Raw genomic sequence first — 22,560 nt, 5'->3', positions numbered from 1 at the left:
GTCCATCTTTGGCTGGTGCAACCCTCACGACTGCTTTGACCTTCTTCGCTTGGTGGGAACGTGCAGCCCTTCAAGGATCCCACGCTTTGTTGGTTAAGGGTGTGTTTTTCTACAAGTCGACTTTCACTTCCTCCGCATTATTCTGCATTGTCTGCATTGTATGGATCTGGCCGAAATTTGGATATGTTATAGCTGAGACAAGACCTTTCCAATGCCATCCTTCTTATGGGGCTTAATGTTCTAAGAGTGGAGATATAGAAGGTTCAAAGTTCACGTCAGTGCTTAAGAACACGAATTAGGGCCGTTTTGAATTTTTTTTTGTATCAAAATTGGATTGTGTCACATTCTTGAGTTGTTTGCGTTGCCCATAAGTTAGCCTTGGCGTTTGCTTATCACATCCTTTCTTCTCGCAGTTGTCGCAGCTCAAAGAGAGCGTGATTTATCAGGGCGCACGGGTGTCTCCTTTGAGGATGGTCCGTGATTTAGTCGGGCAATTGAGGCGTGATGATTATGATTTGTTGGGGCGCACAATTTCGGGTGAAAATGATGCGACAACTTCCAAATGACTTTAAAAATAATCCCACCAGAGAGTGGAACTGTTTTCACAGCGAAAATAGACGTCCGACGCTGAGACATGGTGTCATTCTCTCATCCTAATCCCATCAATTATTGCAATTATCTGCCAAAGTGTGTTGGCAAATGGCAATTCTGGCTGTGTGTTGGGGTGGAGTCGCACGCGCATAAATTGCAATTTGACGAGAGAGTCAACTGCAATTATTCGTAGTGGAGACGACGTGCCATTAAATTGATTGTCACAGAGTGGCGCAATGTGGAAAATTGGGCGCGGAGAATGAGGAAAAACAGAGGAAGACAAATTAGTGAATAATTCAGCTGAGGGAATTTCTGAAATGCTACAAAACGGAGCTGAAAAAAATCTGGGAATTCAGGTGCCGGTAAATAATTCAAATAGTCTAATGAAGCCCCCGTTTGTTTTGTTTTCTGTGTTCGCCTGATCGGGGAGACAGCGAGAGAGAATCACATGATATGCGCTCACGAAAATGTTGGTAGTACAATTTATTGGACTGGCATGCACTGTGGGAACCAAATGAAAATGATGGGAGCAACACACCGGGCCACTCACCGTAATCGCCATGCTTGATGAAAAATAAACCAACACGCTGTCGATGTCTCACATTTAAATTAGAGACATATATTGGAGGAAATTTTCCATCTTTTCAACACACAAGCGCAATTCTCGGCTACTCGGGTGACCCAAAGGCGGCTGCCGTGGCAGGGTGGCCCCCGGGGGGACCTGCAGAGATGCTCAGCCGAGAGGAGTAATAAACACAATCCGCCCAATATGTGTTTATTAATTTCGATGATATAGAGGCTCTGGCGTTGAACAATGAGAGATAAAAGAGGGAAAAGGGTATTCCATTGATTCGGACCAATGTCTGGAAAGGCTTTCGTAATGCATACAATTATAATTGTATTAGTATCTATATTTGTAACACTTTCGATCGCTGATCAACTCTTTCATTTCTAATTAGTTAGAATGACGCTCTCTTGTGTCAATCTAATGTAAAAAAAACCGACGTTTGGCGTAAGTTGTGAAGGTGATGGAAACACCCTGTATTCAGTTGCCACTTTGTGTGTATAAAAAGTATAAAATATGGACCCATTGAGATGATCGAGGAGGCGATAAGCGAGGCAGAAGGTGCTCTCGCCGAGATCATCAATGCCTCCATCTGAATATCATCCATTTGAATGAAACAATTAGTATGATAATCCAATTAGACTATTACAAATTGACTACAATGTTGGCGATGAGACGAGCACAGACGCGTGGAATGTTTGTCTCTCGTCGCGCGAACTCCCGCCAAAAAGTCATGGAGTGACACCCAATTGGCCCACCGACGATCGATTGGCTCAAACGCAGAGATCGGATGATCAAATCTTTGCCATATCAATAAAAGCCGCATGGCGGGTTTCCAGTTGACGACTGCGCGCCCTCATTTGCGCGATCCTTTCTAAGAAAAAGAGCCGATGCGCGGAATTTGGAGATCGCATCGTGGAGAAGAGCATACATTCCGCATGCCAAAATATTCATTGTCATGTGCAGAGAACCGGCTTCGATCGCTGATGCAATTCCTAACCAATTTCGCTTCTGTGACTTACGTATACGGATTTTATTTATTTTTCGCCCCAATGAGTGATCTCGTGCAATCGCGAGAGACAACAGAGAGAGAGAGAGAGAGAGAGATCAAAGAGGCGAGATTTCAGCTTGGCCGACGCACAACTGAGTCATGATTATAGAATAATATTTCATTGAAGGGTAGGCGATCGCAGATGTGGCTTTCCTTGCCATCGCGCCAAAAAGTGGTGATGAAAAAAGGAGACAAGTGATCGCGTAGAAAGTGTTATTGCATGGCGGCGGCGACATAGAAGAGCCATCAAATGCAATATTTTGTCTCGAGAACACACAAGGGAACCCACAAATTATCTCTCTGGATGTTGCGATGAAGTGATGTTCGGCAACGTGTGAAAATATTGTATTCATCTCGCCGCAGAGTTGGGCTGAATTGTGACAAATGCTTCACTTTACAATGTCATTTATGAACGAAAAATCATCACTCGCTGCAAATGCATTCTTGCGTCAATGGAAGAATTTTTTCAAAGGGGAAAAGAGGCCAAAGATGTGTCAAAATTCAATTATTCTTGAATTTATCAATTAAAAAATCACTTCTTTACACTCAAAAATGAGTAAAAAGCATGAGAGCGTGTATGAAGATCATCTCTGCTGATCGGTTTTTTAAATATAGATCAGACTGAGAATATTTTCCAAGACACACGGATGTTGGACTAAACATGTGTTTCGTGTAAATTAGCTTGTTATAATTGTCATGCAAGGATTCCTCGCTCTCACACTCGATCGTCAGTGATGTTCGAAGTATCGCAGATTGAGAGAAAGACTCAGATGACATCCTCATGGTGTGCTGCCTTTTTTTGTCAAAGGCACACAGAGAGACACACAACTTGTTAATATAGTCGACAGATTGTGATAAATAGGCGATAAGTCTTCTCTTGTCGGATCATTTAACGCGCGGGAACTGAGAGGAAAAAAGTGATCCTCTCGATCGGTGTTTGAAGATCAAAATGTGTGTCTGTCGACAAATCAACATGATTTTTGAGCGGAGTGTGCTGTGAAGAGAGGCACGATCGCGAAGGCGTTGCTCGAATTCGAGGAAATCTCTCTCTTGCCTGGAATGTGACGACATTTGAGAAGGCAATTCATGCGAAGATCGCCAAGGACAGATGCTCAATTGCTACAAAATTGCGACTGACCCCCAAAAATGCCGTTCCAACACCGATCACGAGAGATCAATTGACATCGGCGCAATCAATTGAGCGCGAGAGGCGTGAAATTGACTCCCTCCGCGTGTCGCTTTGAGGAAAGTGTCCCAGAGAGAAATGCCTTATCGCGCGATCTTCACTATATGGGTTCGACATGTAGTCTTTTGTGCATACAAACGATCGATAATCATCACTGTCGCGAGCAGTTCTTTTATTGTCGGCGAGACCACACTCCAATCCACAACACCCAATTTAACAGTCAATTTAGAATCTTTACGACAGCATTAAAATGATCATAAAAGCACTTTTTTTTTCTCTCCACCACAAGAATCTTGCGTTTTGGGGAAGGATCGCGACTCTCGCCGATGCCCGCCGACAATGATCGTGCATTGAATGAGTTCTAATTAACATTGCGACCATTGCCATCTATTTAATTAAAAGATGGTTTTGTTCCAACAGAGATCCACCTTTTTCTCACACGATCACGTTTTCTTCTTCCGTGTTACCCGGCGCAATTGTCTTTGGAAGAGCGGCACAACACACACACACATTTCGCGAAACATTCTCCACACTTGGCCTGGGAAATGCGCGCACACACAGTTGAGAATTCACTTCAAGAAGATCGCGATCGTACGATACTTGCAAGATCACTTTCAGCATCTATATTAATAGATCATTTCAATGAGCTTCCATTCGGCGCTTCAAATGAGACGCGCGCGCGGGATTTATTAATGAAAAAAAGCAAACTCAATGACACCTCAGATAATCTGAGAAAAAGAGAGAGAGAGAGAGAGAGAGAGATTTACACCCGTGAATCTTTGCCACCTCAACGGCTTTATTTTAAGAGCACATCAACGGGAATGAGATCGTCTGGAGAGATGGGAAAATAGCAGTCCATCAATTAAACAAGCGCGCGAGTATATTTAAAGCCAAAGCCTTCTAACACAAAATTTATCCCACATGATTGGTATCTTGTGTGATCGACGAGAGCAACTCATGATCATGCCAATGACCTTCACGCCTTACGGGGGGATCTTCTGTTCACCGGCAACCACCTGAATTGTCGCCACATAAATTTGTGTTAGTGGAAATAATTCACCCCCGAAATTTCACATTTCTCCTGTCATCCATAAATCAGGTCAAATTAATTAAAGCCACCGCGGGATCCGAGCTCAAGATCATGAGACAACATAATTCTCGTGCAATAAATTGTCACGTCAGCCTCTTGGGCGGTTCTCAGGTGTCGTGTGGGGTTAAAGGGCAGACTTTACTCCTTCACCTCAATAGCGCTGCATTGCAGCACCCTCAATTATGCTCTTCAGATGAGACTCTGTGAATTGAGAGCTCTATTTTACAGTCAGGAGCGAAATGTGGCACAAAACGGAGTAAAACTATAAATGAGAGGGCGGGGCTTTTTGGCGTGGATTTGTGTTTTATGGGGCAATAGTAAGAAATTGTCATTATTGAAATAACTCTAATGTAAAAAAAAATTTCATGCTTTGCGTATTTTTTAATTACATATTGATTCTAAATTTTCTGGAAATTTTTTCAAAGTTTCCTTACACTTTCAATAAATATCAAATTTGTCAAATCTTTTAATTCACGTTGAATTAGTCAGACATTTGTCGTTTATGGAATTAATATATCTTTCTTTCTTCTTATCTAAACAGTTAAAACAAAAAGTATTTTTATTTATTCATGGCAGTGAAAAATATATTCAAGCCAAGATGTTTCTGTAAGAATTAACTGAGTTAAATCAATGACAGCAATAAACAATAGTTTTCAATTGTTTTCGTTCATCTTATGCTCTTATGTAGAAGTCATAATTCCATTTTATATGAAGACAACGAGCTTCCAGCGCCCTGCTGACCCTCGTCAGCAATGCAGAACGCAGCCAGGGAGATTGATATCGGCCCCCTGGTTATTTCTGGAAGTGCACGGATTTATGGCATGGTGCTTATGGAAACGGTCATCAACTTCCTCGAGAGCTGAGAGGGCAGAAAAAGAGTGTCTGTGTGCAATTCATGTCCATTTGCATCGATTGCGACTCGCTTCATTTCCAGCTCTCGTCACTCTTTAATCCCTTTCGCAGAAGGGAAGCAATAGTGAAATCAATAATGTCGCCAATGAAACTGTTCAAGGCGACTTGAAGTTTTCCTTTTCATGGAACGCCGCACACCCGACTTTTTTCTGGCGGGTGGAAAGTGTGAGAGAGAGAGGGAGAAATATGCTGAGGAAAATGTTTTTCACTCTATTTCTCCGGTTCGTAGTTTGTCGAGACTTTTCCACATTTTTTTTTCTTCTCTTCCACATTTTTCGAGGGTGAGATTTCTTACCTCATAATCAATAAATTGATCTTTCCTTTTGTTCTTTCGAGATTCTTCGCTGGCGAAGGAAGTTTTTCTCGAGAGAAAATAGAGGAAAGAAATAAAATTATAACTATGAGAGTCATTGAATTGGAATAAATGTTGGAATGTCTGCAGAATTTTGAGTGAGGCAAAGTTTGGCCAAAACAACTGTTTATGTCACTTAAATGGCTGTTTTGCGAGGCACAATCGATATTCAGTGATTATGTGAAGGAAAGGAGTGAATTTTTCAGGGTGATTTTCAAACAAATTTCACCATATAATCTGACTTTTGCCGAAAAGTGTGCTCTTTTGACGTCATTTTCATGACAAATCCCAAGTGAATTGCGTGCTTTCCACCAATGCTGCATTTATTAGCCATTCGGCAAGCCCACGAGACACAGTGAAAGGGGCGTTGAGACTTAAATGGACCACTGGATCGATGGATGGAAGAGGAAGAAGAGTGTCTTTTTGCCAAGAAAACTCTTCCGTGAATGATTCATGCCGAAATGCGCGGGCACTCGGAAAATCTGGCCCGAGACAGGAGAATTTTCGTCTGCTTGTCACAATGCCAAGCTCAATTTGTCTCGATGCTCTGCTGTTGTTTGAATTATTGCTGCCTGACTGATTGGAAAAAGAAGAAGAAAAAAAATGTCCAGAAGTCTGTGGGGGACCTTCAGAGTTTTCTAACCTTACTTTTTCCACACTACGACTTTTTCTGCCCACGCACTGACCGTCTGGCGGGCGTGCGATTCCTCCGGCAGACGCTGAAGCCAATTGGCCACATCAAAAGTGAATTGGCAGTAATTGGAGATGATTCAATTGAGGAAAGATGGCACGCGTCTCTCTTTCACCTTTTCGCATTTTCTCCGAATTCCACACTCACACACACGCACCTTTCCCGCCTTTTTCTGCTCCACCTGGCACCCCTATTCCCGTGCACCGTGGTTGAAACTCTAAACTGCCAAGGGTCGAAGCATCATCCAAATATCGAATTACTTGATATTACAAAAAAGAAACCACCGATCGATGACTGTCTGCCGATGATTTTCGGGCAAGTTTGCTGGCCTTTTTTCGGGGTGTCGCTTCGAAATTGCCCAAAAACAATCAATAACTAGCTGTATATTGTGTGCATGAGAACAGGGGGATTGCCTCAATTGCGGTCTTATTACATTTTCGGAGGGTGTTTTCAAGTGAAAGTAACAATGTTACATAAGGTGGGTTCGTTGATTGTTCTTTTTTTGGCCCTTTCATGCATTTTTTGTAGAGCACTGGCTGGAAAAACCTTCTGTTTAATGTAAAGATTTTAAGGGGAAATTAAAGGACAAATTGATTTACAAATCATCATAGTGAGTGTTGTAAACCTGCTGAAGATACCCATAGAATACATTTACCTAAAATTAGCATTATTTTTAGCTGATTTACTTCTGAGTCGAAGTGCTCATAATCGAGTAGTTGTCATATAGAAAAGCGCTCAGACAATGGATGAAAACGAGATAAACGTATGCACAATAACACATTAATTCGCGATCTGCAATTTGTGTAATTAGCTCGGGTGTTGTTTTAGTGAACTATATATTTGACTGGCACGTATTTTTATCATGCGACATCTATGATCGTGATTGGCGTACCAGTACTTTAACTAATCGGCGCTATGATCGCGTATAGTTATATCACTTCGACCTGAAAAAGAGAAGACATACTTAATTTTACCACGTGTACCAATAATAGTTAGTTTTATCATGCTATATCAATCTGCTTTTCATTTCTGGTGGTAATTTCTAGGTTATAAGACGATAATTTCCGTTTGTGGTTTTACTGCTGGACATCAAAGCACTGCTCATGGGGCGTTTATCTGCCACTGGGCTATTTTACCAACTCAATAGGCAATTATTTGATTAGATAGATGACCCCTCGGTTTCTCCCCATTAACACTTTCCGCCCGACTTCGATGGAAATCCTGCAGAGTCATTTGTGGCGCCCGCAGGACGAATGTCTGCAGATTTATTGTGTCTCACTCGAAGTTTCTGTTGCTGGCTTCCGTTTGCCCCAACCACGCATCTTTCACGTGGTCTCGAGGGCCCTAAAAGTGTGTGTGTGTATGTGTGTTTGTGTGTTGAGTGAGGAAATTGAGATCGATTCGCCATAGTCCTTCGAATTGTTGCAAATTTCAAATGCTTGGCGAGAATGGAATTTCGTTGCAGAAGCATGGATGATATTTTTCAGCTCGTAAATCAGTATGAAATTGCCGGCGGCGATTTATTTACTATCTCCGCCCTGAATTTTAGTCAAACTGTCGTAAAGTAATACAATGAAATATTAATGTGACTTTATTGGACAAGAGGCAGGAATTTATTACCACTGGTAAATGTTGTAGACATGGTATATAATTTCGGGATGGGCGGGGGTCATGTTTTTGGCAAAATATTAGGGTTAAAGATGTGAATTTTCCTGGGTGGGAAAAGAACTAGCCGAGACGCCGAACAGTATGCAATAGTATAGATTTTTTCTAAGCTACGCTCATGAATTTCTGCGGTGAAGCGGCCAGAAATAAATCATGAAAATACTCACCTTCTCACTCCTTTTGGACTTTCTTTCGGCATTGCGTGCCTGAAAATTTAAATGCAGGTGGGAATATAGCTAATTGGCATCCAACTATCATCTTTTTTCTGCTCTTCTTATTCCCATGTGTCCCTAACTCAATTCGCGCTGCGTCGGTGTTGCAAGAAGGGCGAACCTTCCATGAACTCGTGTCCCCGATTTTATCTGGGTGTAAATTTGAATTTTCACAGGGCTTCGGGGTATTTTGTGAAGAATCCACACATATCGATTGCCTTTTCCCTAACACAGTTCTTTTTTTTGGGGGTATTTTCTGCGGTTGCGGAAGACTTTCTGTGTGCACAAGAGTGAAAAATTGTGGCTGGCAAGAGGTCCACTTTGGCCACGCGAAAGTGGATGAATTCATGTCATAAAAAATATATGAAAAGGCGGCAAATGAGCTGAAATTGTACAATTAAGCAAACATAAAAAGAATGTTTGGGGCCTTTTGAGGCAGCAGAACAAATAATATGGTAACATGCAACGAAAGAATTTTGGCGAAGGTAAAATCAATTAAGAGACTCTTGTGTGGAAGTTTTCTCAAAATAAAACAACACAATCTAGGTTGAGAAGAGTTTCTGGTTTAATTTAACACTGAACAAAAGTCAAGCCCTCGTCTTGGTGTTTGTTTTTCTTTGCTACTTGCTCATTGATCAATCAAAGCAGTCCAGAAGCCCACTCAACGTTGAATAATATGAGCTTTGCATAAAACCAATAGATAACTAAGATGTTCTCTGGTAGAAAATTGTATTTAAAGCGCAGATAGAAGCAAAGCCTTCACTAGTTCATTGGAAATAGCGAAATAGGCAATATCCTAATAAAATTTTCACTGTCCTTTTGTGCATATTCATTCATTCATTGAACATGACCTAAATTCCTTAGGTGTCCTAAACAAATTCTCGCTACTGTATACTTCTCAAGTGAATTAAGTACTCTTGTTCATCTGCTCGGTGTTATTTTCTTCCCAATTGACCACCCTTTTCGCCCAAAATTTCTCCCACACACAGCAAATACGGGCGACCAAATAAATCTGAGGAAAGAGCAAAAGAATGTTTGTAAATTTCTCAAGACATTGTTTGGCATTCCCTGCCTCCTTTCGTCAACAAACTGTTCCACTCGTGATAAGATAAGAGCCTCATCTGACTCTCGTTGGTGGTCAGTATGTTGAGTAACTCTCTGAGAGTGAGGCCAGGTGGATTGGAAAACGAGTCAGACTGGAGTCCGCTTAATGGTTGTTTGTGGTTGTAAGATAAAAGTCAATCTTCTGACTTCCTTGCCACAATAAACACTAATTTTTTCTTCACCTCTTCTGGGTTTGGAAATGGACATATTCCACTCACCTATTGACCTCTGCGTGGGTTCACAAGGAGAGAGGGAGATGAAAGTTTAAGGTTCGGGCTCGGGGAGTGACTGTTAATTGATGGGGAAGTGTTGAGGGGTTGAAAAGATAAATAGCCAGAGGCAGCAGTGAGACCGGTCTCTGAATTGGCATCGACGAAAGGCTTCCCGATTATTTACTTGTAATTTATTGACACTGTTTATTTAGCGTACATTGAAAATGGAGTGGAACAATTTGGATTTGTTGACTCAGTGCGCGTTTTATATCTTATCTCGTGAGAAATTTCTCTATTTTAACACATTAGCTCTGAATAAATATGTTTTAATATATTGCCACACCGCAACTCCCCACTTTAATATGCACTGACGAGGTGAAGAGTGGCTTGTTTCTATGCCTTAGACGTCTTTTTTTTTCAATGTTATTTGTAAAAATTTCTCCTATGTTTTATTATATTTTGCCACACACGAAAAAAAACATACACATGTGTCTACTTTTCTTCCATTGTTTCTATTGGCCTTTCTTTGGGTTTCACGCCAATAAAACATCAGTAGAGTTAATTGAATCTAATGAGATTTGTTGAAAGTAGGAAATGTGTCTGAATTGAGGCTATATAGTTTAGGGGTTTTAAATTTTTCCGACCACTTGTGACAGCTGTCAAGTGTCACGCATGACGGACAGTGGATAAACCCCTCGCGCAATGCAACGCGAAATCCAGTTCTTAAGTGCCTCCGTGAGGCTGGCACGCGAGCAATTTTGCAAGATTAAGCAAATTAAGTAAATTAATCGATGGAATTTACTGATAAATCGCTTATACAATATTTACGGTTTTAAATATTGATCTTGCTTCAAGACCAACTAATTGAGTGCCTCCGCGGGGCACCTTTTTATGGTGTCTTTTCTGCCTTTCCAACTCAATTACAATTTACAACTTGATGGCTAAGCGCAAAAAGTCCCGCCTCGACTGAGGGTGGGATTATAAATGTTTGCTCTCTCTCTCTCACTGAGAATGGGAATAATGAACCCCCCATGAGAGGGTTAACAACCACTTTCTGAGGGCATTTTGTATTGACATGAGCCGCACGAGGAGTTTGAGTGGCGAAGGCGGCAATTTATTGATCAAATACCAATTTGTCCCGGGGTTGTATTATTTGATCGATTAACATTGTGATTCTCTTATCTTTGCAGCGAGCGCTTTGGATCCTGGCATAGATCTCCTAGAAGCGCTCAACCTCTACACGAATCACTCCTTCTACGACGGTGTCTCGCTGTCGGAGGATCCCCAGCAACGAATTGCTTATCATCTGCAAAGTGAGTGTGTGAATTTTGCGTCAGAGATTGTGATTGTCTTGTAGTGTTCCTATGCACGGTCCTATGACATTCTATGGAATCTTCAGTGGACACTCACAAATCACATGCACAAGTCATGAATTAATACATTGTAGTTTATTGCAAAGCTCTATATTGAAAATGGTAACGATTTACAAACAATTCTAAGATTAGGATAAAACTATATTTCATTCATGACAGCAGTTTAGATCGAAATTAAATTCCCAGTCAGAACAGTGCGCATGAAGTTGGAAAAACAACGTTTTAAAATTCGACACGATACCATAAAATATGCTCAGCGAACGGCAGAGAATTCTCTTATTTCATCTACTGACTCATTTGTGAATTTTACAGTCGACTTAATGGTAGTCGTAAAGAGTTGAAAAACAATTACTTCCTCCTGAGCATGTCCTCTTGATCGATATTCTCTAAGAATGTCTTTCGAGACTCTCGGGAAGTTTCCCTAGAGTGGCGGTTGTTCATAAATATCGGCCGAAGGCGGTGGAATCGATGGGCAGCCGTCCAAATGCTGTACTGTCTCAGGGGCGAATTGACGTCCACTCCAGGATCAAGATAAGGAAGTGCAGCTGATTTCTTCGGCACTGCGAAAGTTCCTCAACACTTCCGCTTGCCTTTCTCCCCACCACCGTGGCTAATTGCAAAAATCAAGACAGCAAGAGAGGAAGAAGAAGGTCTTGGAGGAAACATTCAGCAGTGGCGCATTCGATGAAATATTTCACATCGATGCGGCCAAGATAGGGAAATGTGGTCGAAATGTGTTACCAAGCAACAAATTCACGGCAAACATTTCATGTTTCAAATGCCGGCAAGTCTCGAGGGTGGCGCAAAAAGAGTTGGAAGGAAAAAAACAAACGCGCGTCGTAAAAGAATCAACTTGCCAAGCTCGCTGTCGGTCTATCAACTTGGAATAATAATGAATATGGGGGCAATGAAGGGAAGATTGAGATGGAAATCTCGAGTGATTTCTCTCTGTTGGGCGAAGTTTTATGTGTGTGTGTGTGTGCGGAAAAACAAACCCTAACGGAGAACCGTCAAAAGGGTGAATCATCGCAATAAGTGCTAAATTATCGCCAGCAATTGTCAAATTGGTGGGTGAGAGAAATTGTAACGTCTTTAGCGGCGAATGATTAATAACACAGCGTTCAGTTGTAAATAAGGAAATGATGAATGCGGCTCGAGACAATTTGGAAGTCAATAGAGCCGATAAAGCGGTTATCAATCATTTAACGATGGATTCCTTGACAAATTGACGCCTTTGCGGTGATTTATATGCCTGCCAAAGTGCGCCAATTGAAAGCCCTTCACGTCAATTATCGTCAGGAGGAGATATTCTGGCTCTGTGAGTAGCAATTTAACGCATTTGGGTCAGTGAAGAGTTGGCAAAATTAAGTGGATTCTCACCGATAAAAAGCCACCACCAAATGGTGCCTCTTTTCCCATTTTCCCTATCGATCCAGCCGAAAAGCGCGTTTCCTTCCTCTCTCTCTCTCTCTCTCTCTCTCTCTTTGTCTCCCAAACCCATGAAATACTATATCAAATTTATTAGCCTTCAATTTCACTCTTTACGACGACAAATCAACTACTGCTGCTGATTATTGGTATTTGTGTTAAACAATTTTACGATTGCCTCCGAGGACCCCATTCGATTTCGCCTCATTTTGTCACACACGCGGCCAATCGCTGAGCTTTTTCTCTTCTTTCCGGGGAAATGTTTTCATTTTGAGTGCATCCACTTTTCCTGGGGGAAGAAAAACAAGGCGATTTCCCTTCTGGCGACATCCTTCAAAGACCAGTCTCACTTGACATCTTGATTGCCAAAAAGGAGGGTTGATTTTCCCCCGGAAGAGGGAGAAAAGTGGCGGAAATTGTGAATTAAATTGTTCTTTGATTGTAAATTGCAACATCCTGACATCATTTTGATCTTATTTCTCAGAAGAAATTTATCCTCTTAGGCGTTGTGGAATAATTGAAATGTGTCGCATGAGAATTTGGTTCCGATATTATTGTGTGGTTGAGCTGGGAAATGGGAGAATTTTTCTTCATTTTCTATCAATAAAGCTGAGTATCTTCTTGTAATTTTAATTAAAAAAAAATACTGGATAACCATAATTTGGCATCAAATGAATTTGCTTCAAAATGACGCAAGAGCATTTCCTTCAGCAGTTCTAATATGCAGATTTAATTTTGTATGTGTGAATAGCAATGATTTGGAATTTCCGAGTGTTCAGGTTACAAATCTCTAAATTAGCCTGACTTTCTGAGATTTCCCCAAGTCTTCTAATCGATTGACAGCGATTTAACAAGTCATTATGATAATGACATAAATAATTCATTAAAAATTCTAATTCCAACTCATTTCCCTTCTCGATTTAAATAAATTGCGCTAAACATCTTCTCGCACTGCCAATAATCTGTTCGAGTTTATTGCATCAGAAAACGTGGCCTGAGACTCTGGGCTGATCTGCTTCTCGTCTGTGGCGCATGAAATGCAAGAAATGCCGATTAGCCATCTCTCGCGCTCTTGATTAATGTCCCCAATCGTGGCACTTGTTCAGCTGGATTCCCCTCGAAAGAGTCACTCTCGCTTTGACAAATTTTCCACCACAGCCACTAAATCAGTGCAGATGCTGAAGTGAGAAGAAAACCCGCCTAATTTTGATGGTATAACAAATTGCCATGCGTTGTGTTGTGTTGTGTTTGTGTTTTTTTCAACGGTGGCGGCGAACAGTGAAGAAGTTTTATTTTACAAGATATCAATTTTCTCGACAAATGTTTGGACATTAGTGTCAATTCACCTTTCCACACACACAAAATAGTGAATTAGTGGTGAAAAAGAATTCTCTAATTTATCACACAATGAACTTCTCACTTGGATTGTGTGTTCTCTTGAATGGAGATGAAGTAAGAAGTGGGAAAGTGGTTTTTTTTCTTCTTCTTCTCTCTGCCTCGCAGGTTATGTAAAGCCCTCTCATATAATCACTCAATTGCTCTGCGCGCCCCTGATTTGCATATTGCGAGGGTGACTATTTAGTGCCCTAGGCTGAGGGCAAAATGTCCCACGGCAGGTCATGAAATCGCCTCATTATACAAACCCTCTCGAGAGAGATTTAATTCAATTATCAAGTGATTCTAATGTTGCTCTCTTTTGCAGGTGGTCATCGAAATTTACTTCTTCCGCCATCAGTTTTCATTCGCGCAGCCAATTCAATACGAAAAACAAACGAATTCACACTCGCGGCTCATTTACGGCAGGACAGAGATAATAGTGGGTCCATCATTGCGTTCTCTTCTGGTGCAAATAGGTGAGATTTTCCTTTTTTAATGATATTTCTCTTTCTTGAAATCCTGATGGTTTGTCAAGATGTTTGTGTCAAGATATTTGTTGGTCGCAGGATTAAATTATCACATTGAATTACGGTCTTTAAAGTGAGTCTTTGGCTGATTTTCCACTTGCTGTGGTGTTCTTAATCTTTGCAGGTATCTTGAATTGCAATCGAGTGGCCGCCGTGATGAGTTGCGATTCCATTTTACCTATACGACATCAGAAGGTGTTTCCCAAGTGCATGTAGAATCCTTTCCGAAAGTTATCATAGACGATAATAAATGGCACAAGATAGCACTCTCAGTAAGTGGCTCCGAAATTCAACTACTAATTGACTGCCATCCATTGTATAGACGAGTGACACATTTTTTACCAGATAGAAATTTTAGTGCTTCCAATATGCAATTGTTTGTTGGACAGAGGAATCAACAAAATCATTCTTTATTTAAAGTGAGTATTTTTTACCTGTTCTTTTTTTTTGTCATATCACGTCATTAGTGATCAATATTGCTGGGGAGGCAATTGTGTGGCGTCACTTGAGATTAGATCGCAGAAGAGAGACCGGACTATTAATCAATTAGGCAATTAGGAACAGTGGAGAGATTAAACACCTCCGCATATTTTCTCGACCTCTTGAACCCCGCAATCAAATGATGACGATGATAAGAATTCAATTAGAGTCACGAGGAAGAATACTGGTCACTGCCGGAGGATTTCAATGCGCCAAGGACTGGCGGTTGTAATTATTGATGTGACATTAAGTGATATGTGTACTGCTTTTGAAATCATCCCTGACGCATACAATGAACATTAATCCCTCGATTCTGAGCGACAAGAAGACTACTTGTCCACCCACGTGAATGAATTACAGAAAAGAGAATTTAATGGCCAAACAGACGAAAAATTGTTTGAGTTAATTTGGTAAACAATTTAATTATTTCCATATCACTTACTTCCACCCCCACAAAGATACATTATTTGGTGAATGAAGGGAGAGAGAGAGAATGTCATTCGCGGGAATTCCGGGAAGAATTCCTGAAAGTAAGAGGGTGGAAAAGTTAATAGGCATGAAAGTTGTGTTTTGCTATTCGAAGCATATTAGATTTCACAATTTGGAGTTTAAAGCATTCTCGCTGTACACAGAAAGGAAAAAAAAGTAGGAATTTGTTTGTTTTTTTCTTATAATATTTTCGGAGGTTATGCAATATATAAAAGATTTTATATGTCTTTTTTCATAATTATATTACTGAATTACGAATTAACAAATTTTGTCACTTTTTCTACCAATTTTTCTTTCTGTGTATTTTATTAATGCCACAATTGCAATTGCCATTAAGTATGATTTAAATGTTAACATTGCCCATAAGTTGGCGCGAAAGGTCGCCTGAGCACATTCAGGCTGAAATTGTGCCCTATTTTCCGGCCTCGCATAATGAAACTATCTTCATTTTCCCTTCGGAGGAACACTCGTAAATCTCCTCTGGCTCCCCTTCCGCGCCGTGCCGAGAGAGCCTTCGCAAGGGGAATTTAATTACTGCGCCGAGTGCATTTTTGGGAGGCATTGAGAGCGCCACAGTGACTTTTTGTGGGTGAACGTCTTGCACGGCACGCAAAGTTGTCATTATGGGCGATGGGGTTGTGTTGAAAAGTCTCTAGGGGCGCTTTTGCAGTGCCGCAGTGGCGCGCTCTGTCTAATGATTGTCTGATTCGCAGGGTTACATTCAGGACGCTCGCGTGATCCCGAGCTCCTATGGCTACCTAACGCAGTGTCCCCACCTGGACACGCACTGTCCCACGTGTGGGCAATTTAGTCACCTGCAGAGCTCCGTGGAGGAGCTGCGACAGAGTTTGGAGGATCTAAAACAAAGGGTATGTTCACACACAAATAGTTGATATTGCGAATCTCACAACTGACACGACTCGCACTGAATCCAGCTAGTGGCTGCAGAAAGTCGCGTTCTGGAGCTCCAGGAGTGCGACTGCCGGAAGTCGTGCGTGCTGGAGAATGGCACGCGCAAGGAGGACGGCGAGGCGTGGGACGTGGGATGCGAAGTCTACAAGTGCGACCGGGGCAACATCAGCCACGGCGCGCGAGTCTGTGATCCTTTACCGTGCAAGCATCCCGTCACCCTGGAGGGTGAATGCTGCCCAAAGTGTTTGAGTGAGTACGCGAAGTCCCTTTCTGCACGTCACTAACTCAGGACGCCCGTGGTGGAGGGGATTGAAGAAGGCTCGTGCTGAGGGCAAATGTCTAGGCAAATTCGGAGGTTTTGTACTTCATTTCAACAACTAACAAATGAAATCAACTGAAGGTTATAGAAAATAATTGGAATTGACTAATATTATCAATTTAATGGACGATAAGAGGGAAAATTTAAGGGAAAATTAGGGAAATTACAAAGTGATTTCAAAAGTCAAACTTCAATTCGCTCTACTGAAGAATGGCGATTTTGACTTAAGTTAGAAGCACAATTTAAAGGACAAAGAAACATTTTTTACCAAGTATTTCCACATAAGATTTCTCAAAGTTTCCTTTTTTCCTTCCCGGATTTGTTTATTTTTTTTCTGCATCTTCTTTGGAAACTAAGTGAAATTATTGTGGAATTCTCTGAATTTGCCTATGAAAACTAATTCTAATTTTTTTGTGTGGCTTTCTTTCTTCTGGGGAAAGTTCTTGCATGTGGCGGATTGACTTACAGCATGATTGAGTGTGTCTTGAACCAATGTTTCCACCTTTTCTTCTTTCTTACAGAAAAGTGCTTCATCAAAAAGCAAGAATTTGAACATGGTGAAAGGCAAATTCTCGGATGCCGCGACTGTTCATGTATAGATGGAAATATGAAATGTGATATATTAGAATGTCCAAAGTTGTCATGCCCAAAGGAGTTGCAATTCTCCGTGACCGATGAGTGTTGCAAGTTCTGTCCAGGTGATTACGATGACAACCACGATGGGAACGATGGTGACGAGAGTCGTGGCGCGGAGGCGTTCGATGAGGACAACTTTGTGAAGCCTATTAAGAGATAACACACGCGCGAACGCACGAAACAGAAAAAAAGAGCTCAAGACATCCTCATGAAACAGATTTGCTAGAAAGAAAGAACAAAAAAAACGCCATAAATCTCCTTGCTTTTGCCAAAAAAAATGATAAAAATGTCCAACTCAACAATTCAAAATGTTACAGTGAGATTGCAAAGTATTTTGATGGTCTCCTTGAAGCATGAGAGAAAAAAAGAAAGAGAGAAAGAGAGAGAGAGAGGAGTTGGTCACGAGCCAAAAAACATTTAATCATCAATCAGGTTTCACTGTACTTGGTATTTGTGTTTTAACAAATTACCTTTCTTAGCGACGGAACAATCATTAGTTAGGACTATTTTTCTATGTATTAATCAATTTCCACATAACGCTTATCATTTGTGACTTTAGATCTTAGATCGACTCTTAATGTTAAGGATATCATCTCATGAACATTCCATTCAAATGCTTTCCATTTTTGGCAATATATTGAGAACAAAATTTGACGATATTCTGGCACAAAACATATGGAAAACCATGAAAATGTCGTACAAAGAGCGCATTAAATTGCTTCAAGAGTATTATTTTTTCACCCCTTAAATTACTGAGAACTAACTTTAAGTATCGCTTTAGATTCTATCTCTCTACCTCTTGTTAACTATCCATATATCCATATATCGATATACTCTACGCATCTGGCCACGCATTTGTGTCTTGCAGCCTCTCTCAAACCACCCGCCATCCTTCCTCATTGTGCGTCTGTAAACATGGGCTCTAAATACCACAGTCTAACAATCATTCTCTTCCCACCTTAACCCATTCTTTCTCTTCATGTAACTTCTGTGCATACTAAACACGCGCCAAATCCGCGGACACAGGAGACGATTACTGCTCGAAAGGTCACGCATGTCATACTAATGCTACGTGTCTTAATCTTAACACCAAGTACACGTGTACCTGTCGTCCGGGCTTCCAAGGAGATGGGTTTCATTGTGAGGGTAAGTGTGACTGATGGACCCGCTTGACTTTCCTCCCTCTGAGACCCTTTCGGGCCCCACTTGTGCTAACCTGGGCTTCAGTATTCTATTTCTAGAGAAGGGTGACTTAGTGGATAGGCTGTGCATGAGTATCCTACTAAATTTGTTTAATCAATCAAGCTTGTTGAAGGCGCGCCTTCACCGCCGAGAGACATTAAGAAAGAACGTACGAAGCTCCACCCATTTGTACGCTCCACCCATTCCACTTACTGAATTGCCTCTTGTGAAGTTCGATGCTGTGCAGCTCCTCCACTAAATCACCCCGCCCACAAATGCCCCTGAGCGCAGGATTTGGCCCGGAGAGCTCTCAGTCTGACCCGCTTTTCTGCTTTGCAGATATCGACGAGTGCGCTCAACAGGGCGGCCTCACGGGCAACCACTGCCACCTGAACACGCGCTGCGTCAACACGTCGGGATCGTACGTGTGCGAGTGCCTACCCGGCTACAGTAGGTTAGACAAATTCAACTGTGTGGAGGTCAACGAGTGCGACACGGGGCAGCACGCGTGTCACGCCAACGCCGAGTGCATCAACACGCAGGGCTCCTACCACTGTCGCTGCCGTCCCGGTTACTCCGGTGACGGCTACGACTGCAAGCGTGAGTATCCCAGTCACTCCAAACCACGCCCATTCGCTCGCTCCGCCCACGCAGAATTCTCAACTCTAAGCTGCTTTTTCTGGTATCTTTTCAGCTGTGTGCAACCAAACGTGCCTAAACGGGGGCCAATGCGTGGCGCCGGGCGTGTGCTCCTGCCGTGTGGGCTTCGTGGGTGCCTCGTGCGAGCAGGACCTGGACGAGTGCTTGGCCGGGATGCATGGCTGCCGTGAGTCGTCCGTGTGTGTGAACATGCCCGGCTGGTACTACTGCAAGTGCAAGCCCGGCTTCCGGACACGCGACACGGACTGCGTGGACATTGATGAGTGCCGCCACGGGACGCACAGTTGCCACGCCACGGCGCGCTGCGTCAACACCGAGGGTCACTTCGAGTGCCATTGTCCTCCCGCCCAAGAGGATCCCAATTGTCGCCTTAGTGAGTTCGCCATTGAGTTCCATGGCGTGATTGACGCTGATTGTGACCCTTTCTCTGCAGGTTGCATGTTCGAAGACAACGAGATTCCGGATGGCGCCAGTGTGTCGCCGCAGAATCAGCCGTGCAAGGTGTGTACTTGCGAGCGCGGCGTGATCTCGTGCGCAGACAAACCGTGCAACTGCTCAGCGTGGCGCGGAGGCGCCGGACGCGATCTCTGCTGCCCACAATGCGACCCCAAGGAGTCCTGCCAGCACCAGGAGCTGAAGCATGTGGTCTTCCAGAGTGGCGAGCAGTGGATCTACCAATGCCAAACATGTGAATGCCTCGTAAGTGGCGCAGATGAGAATCGTCGACAGTGTTGTGTGTCTCTCAACGCATTTTGTCCTTTTTGCAGTACGGGGAGTTCGATTGCTGGAAGTTGGAGTGTCCGCCGCTGACGTGCAGCAATCCGCTGCCTCTGCAGCCGGGCGACTGCTGTCCGCGCTGCGAGGACGACCCCTGCAACTTCTTCGGCAACGAGACGAGCGGCGCTGCGTCGGCCGGCAAGCCGTGCTCCTACCAGGGCCACGCCATCGCCTCCGGACAGACCTTCAACGATCCCTCCAGCCAGTGCACCACGTGCGCGTGCAAGGTAATGCCCCGTCCATCCGCACTCTCGCTCATTCTCTCTTTCCTCCCACCGACCCACGCGCGGGCAGTTGATGGGGAGCCAAAGGGAATCTCTATAGCGAATTTGCTCTCATTAACCACCATTAATTGTGCCTCTATCAGTGTTTAACTAGGCATGAGCCATAATTTGTCGTTTCTAATACTTTTACCATACTTCATTTTGTTGTATTACCTTGTTTTTATTCGCTAGGAGCCGCTATGCTGCCGCTAATATTAACACAAAAAGAGAGAAAATCTGTGGCAAAATATTAATATGATTCTAACCATGAGCGCCGATAAAAAAAGCCCACTAAAACTGTGACTTGCGAATGAATGATGGTAGATTTTAAAGAAGAGCAATTGGACGTTAATCTTTATCTTAGTGAGTTACTTGTTGGAACGTTTTATTCGTTGCCTCTATAGAAGTCTTCATGACACGTTCGGCTGTAGAAAAGTGAGAGTTCGAATGATGAGTATTTGTGGTATTTGTAATGTTCTTCAACACTGAGAGAAAATGCGAAGCAAATTTCTAATAATTGCACCGTGAGATCGATTGTCATGCAAATGCGGTATTTGATTTCTTCTGCAGTTTTAATACGGTACAATTGGGCGGGGCATGTGAGTGGGCGTGGACAAGAACAAAACAGTCAATTGACATTGGTTTTCTCTCAGTGTTGCATTTGAATATTCAACGAATTCAACGGACTTGATGAAATCAATGAACTGATCATTCGATCTTCTCACATGATGATTTGCGCGCGGAGAATCACTGTTAATGTGATTGAAAAGCTTAGAAAGCTTCTTCCCAGACGAAGAGGAAGGAATCGTGCTGTGTTTTCTGACATGAAATCACGTTGGAGGAAAATTTATTATGAGAAAAAAAAAGAACACACTCGAAGTTTCCGCTGATCTTCACGTGTTTGCATTTATAATGTTTTGAAATCATCAGCCCATTTTTGAGACTCATTCAATGTGACTTTCATGGTTCTCGCCTCTCTCACGGTGCATTTCCCGGGGCGGGACAGGCTCTCAGTTGTGGGGATAGGCCGTCATCTTGTGTGTGAGTGAGAGAGAGAGAGAGAGAGAGTGAATGAGAGAGGAAAACACAGCGCCAAAGTGTAACGCCTGCGAATATTCTTCCAGGTCCCCTACTGTGCCCAACTGGTGAGCAATTCCGCGTGTTGTGTGCATCGGTAAAAAATCACTCTTTAACTACACTAACTCGCTTTTCTTGTTCAGTTTCTCAAATGAAAGCTCCCTCGGGTTCTGCCTGTGCCGCCTTGTGTCCCGCTTCTGGCGCTGCACTTCGTGTGGCGACGCCGGAAAAGGGCCGCAAAGGCGCGACGAGGAAAGCCCGAGGGAGATTTGTTGACGTTTTTCCTTAGTTTTTTTTTCCTTTGTGATTTACTTTTCACATTTATTTTCGTCGAATTTTTCCGTTAAGTTCAAGTATTTCCTCAGTTGCTGATGAACACAGTTGATTTTATTCCACTTTATAGTCTTTATCATAATTGCCAAATATACACTTTTTCTGCTATTCGGTTGAAAGTTCGAAATATGGGTATATATATATATATTTACAGTGGAACCAAATGAGTTATTCTAGCGATGATGGTCGAAAATGGGGAGTTTCTCATGCGAAAAATCGCTCAGAATCTCCCCAATTTCGATATGGAAAAACTGCTCCTGGTTTTTTTTTTGTTTTTCATCTTGAATTTCTAACCAAAAATGATAGAAGCGAGAAATGTGCTTCGAGCTCAAAATGCTTAAGCTTTTTTGTCTCTGTGACTCATTTGTTGTTGACTTTTTTGTGGTGTCGAAATTCTAACAATGTTACATATATATATATTTTATCTGTGCGACAAACTAACCAATATTTTTTGTCATATACCCAAAAGAAGACTTTCATTGCTTTGAAATAATATTAATGCAAAATTGCCAAGTAAATTCCGTAATTTTTATCGATTTCAATTACACTATCAATCTTTAATCCTTATTTGGTGGTTTTTTTTCATTGAGTTTTAAACTGTATTTTTGATTTTATTGAATTTTCCTATGATTTCTCTGTGACTTTCAACAAATTTTTGTTACATCTTTCACACACAAAAAGACCTCTCACGAGATTGTTTAACATATTAGCAAAAAATGCACCTCTATGATCACTTATTCATCTCACTTTATTCACATTCTGAGAGAGGATAATATTTTTTCTAAATAAGTTTTGATATATATTTTTCAAAGTTTTTTCAATCACGGAAAATGAAAAGAAAAAAAATGCAGCACGGGCACAATTTTCGGCATGTTGCAGCGCACTTTTCCCCGCAAAGCGCGAAAATTCGTCTCTTTTTCTTCACTTTCGAACGTGTTTTCTATTTTATTGTTCGAAAATACAAAATCGACGAAGATTCGATGTTAGATTGCATGCTAGGCATGATCCACAGAAGCACCATCACACTTACTTCTAGTGCTAAATGGAATTCTTACAGCGATAAGATAGATGATAGAAGTATTAATATAATGTAGTG

General features: G+C 42.1%; 1 protein-coding gene across 1 annotated transcript in view; it reads left to right on the top strand.

Moving 5' to 3' along the window:
* LOC132255382 (protein kinase C-binding protein NELL1-like) overlaps positions 1–22,560 on the top strand; it is a 35,296-nt gene that overhangs the window by 9,379 nt on the left and 3,357 nt on the right. The window contains exons 3-14 of the mRNA XM_059751386.1: positions 10,822–10,944; positions 14,135–14,285; positions 14,461–14,755; positions 16,019–16,174; positions 16,241–16,466; positions 17,058–17,234; positions 18,199–18,318; positions 18,694–18,954; positions 19,049–19,387; positions 19,448–19,713; positions 19,782–20,018; positions 21,179–21,199. Of these exons, the coding sequence (XP_059607369.1) occupies positions 10,822–10,944; positions 14,135–14,285; positions 14,461–14,755; positions 16,019–16,174; positions 16,241–16,466; positions 17,058–17,234; positions 18,199–18,318; positions 18,694–18,954; positions 19,049–19,387; positions 19,448–19,713; positions 19,782–20,018; positions 21,179–21,199 (2,372 nt within the window). The remainder of the gene's footprint in view (positions 1–10,821; positions 10,945–14,134; positions 14,286–14,460; positions 14,756–16,018; positions 16,175–16,240; positions 16,467–17,057; positions 17,235–18,198; positions 18,319–18,693; positions 18,955–19,048; positions 19,388–19,447; positions 19,714–19,781; positions 20,019–21,178; positions 21,200–22,560) is intronic.

The sequence above is a fragment of the Phlebotomus argentipes genome, unplaced genomic scaffold (genome assembly GCF_947086385.1).
Source record: "Phlebotomus argentipes unplaced genomic scaffold, Phlebotomus argentipes genome assembly contig_5, whole genome shotgun sequence".
Lineage (NCBI taxonomy): Eukaryota > Metazoa > Arthropoda > Insecta > Diptera > Psychodidae > Phlebotomus > Phlebotomus argentipes.
Note: the sequence above shows the minus strand (reverse complement) of the source record. Positions and strands in the feature narration are given on the sequence as shown.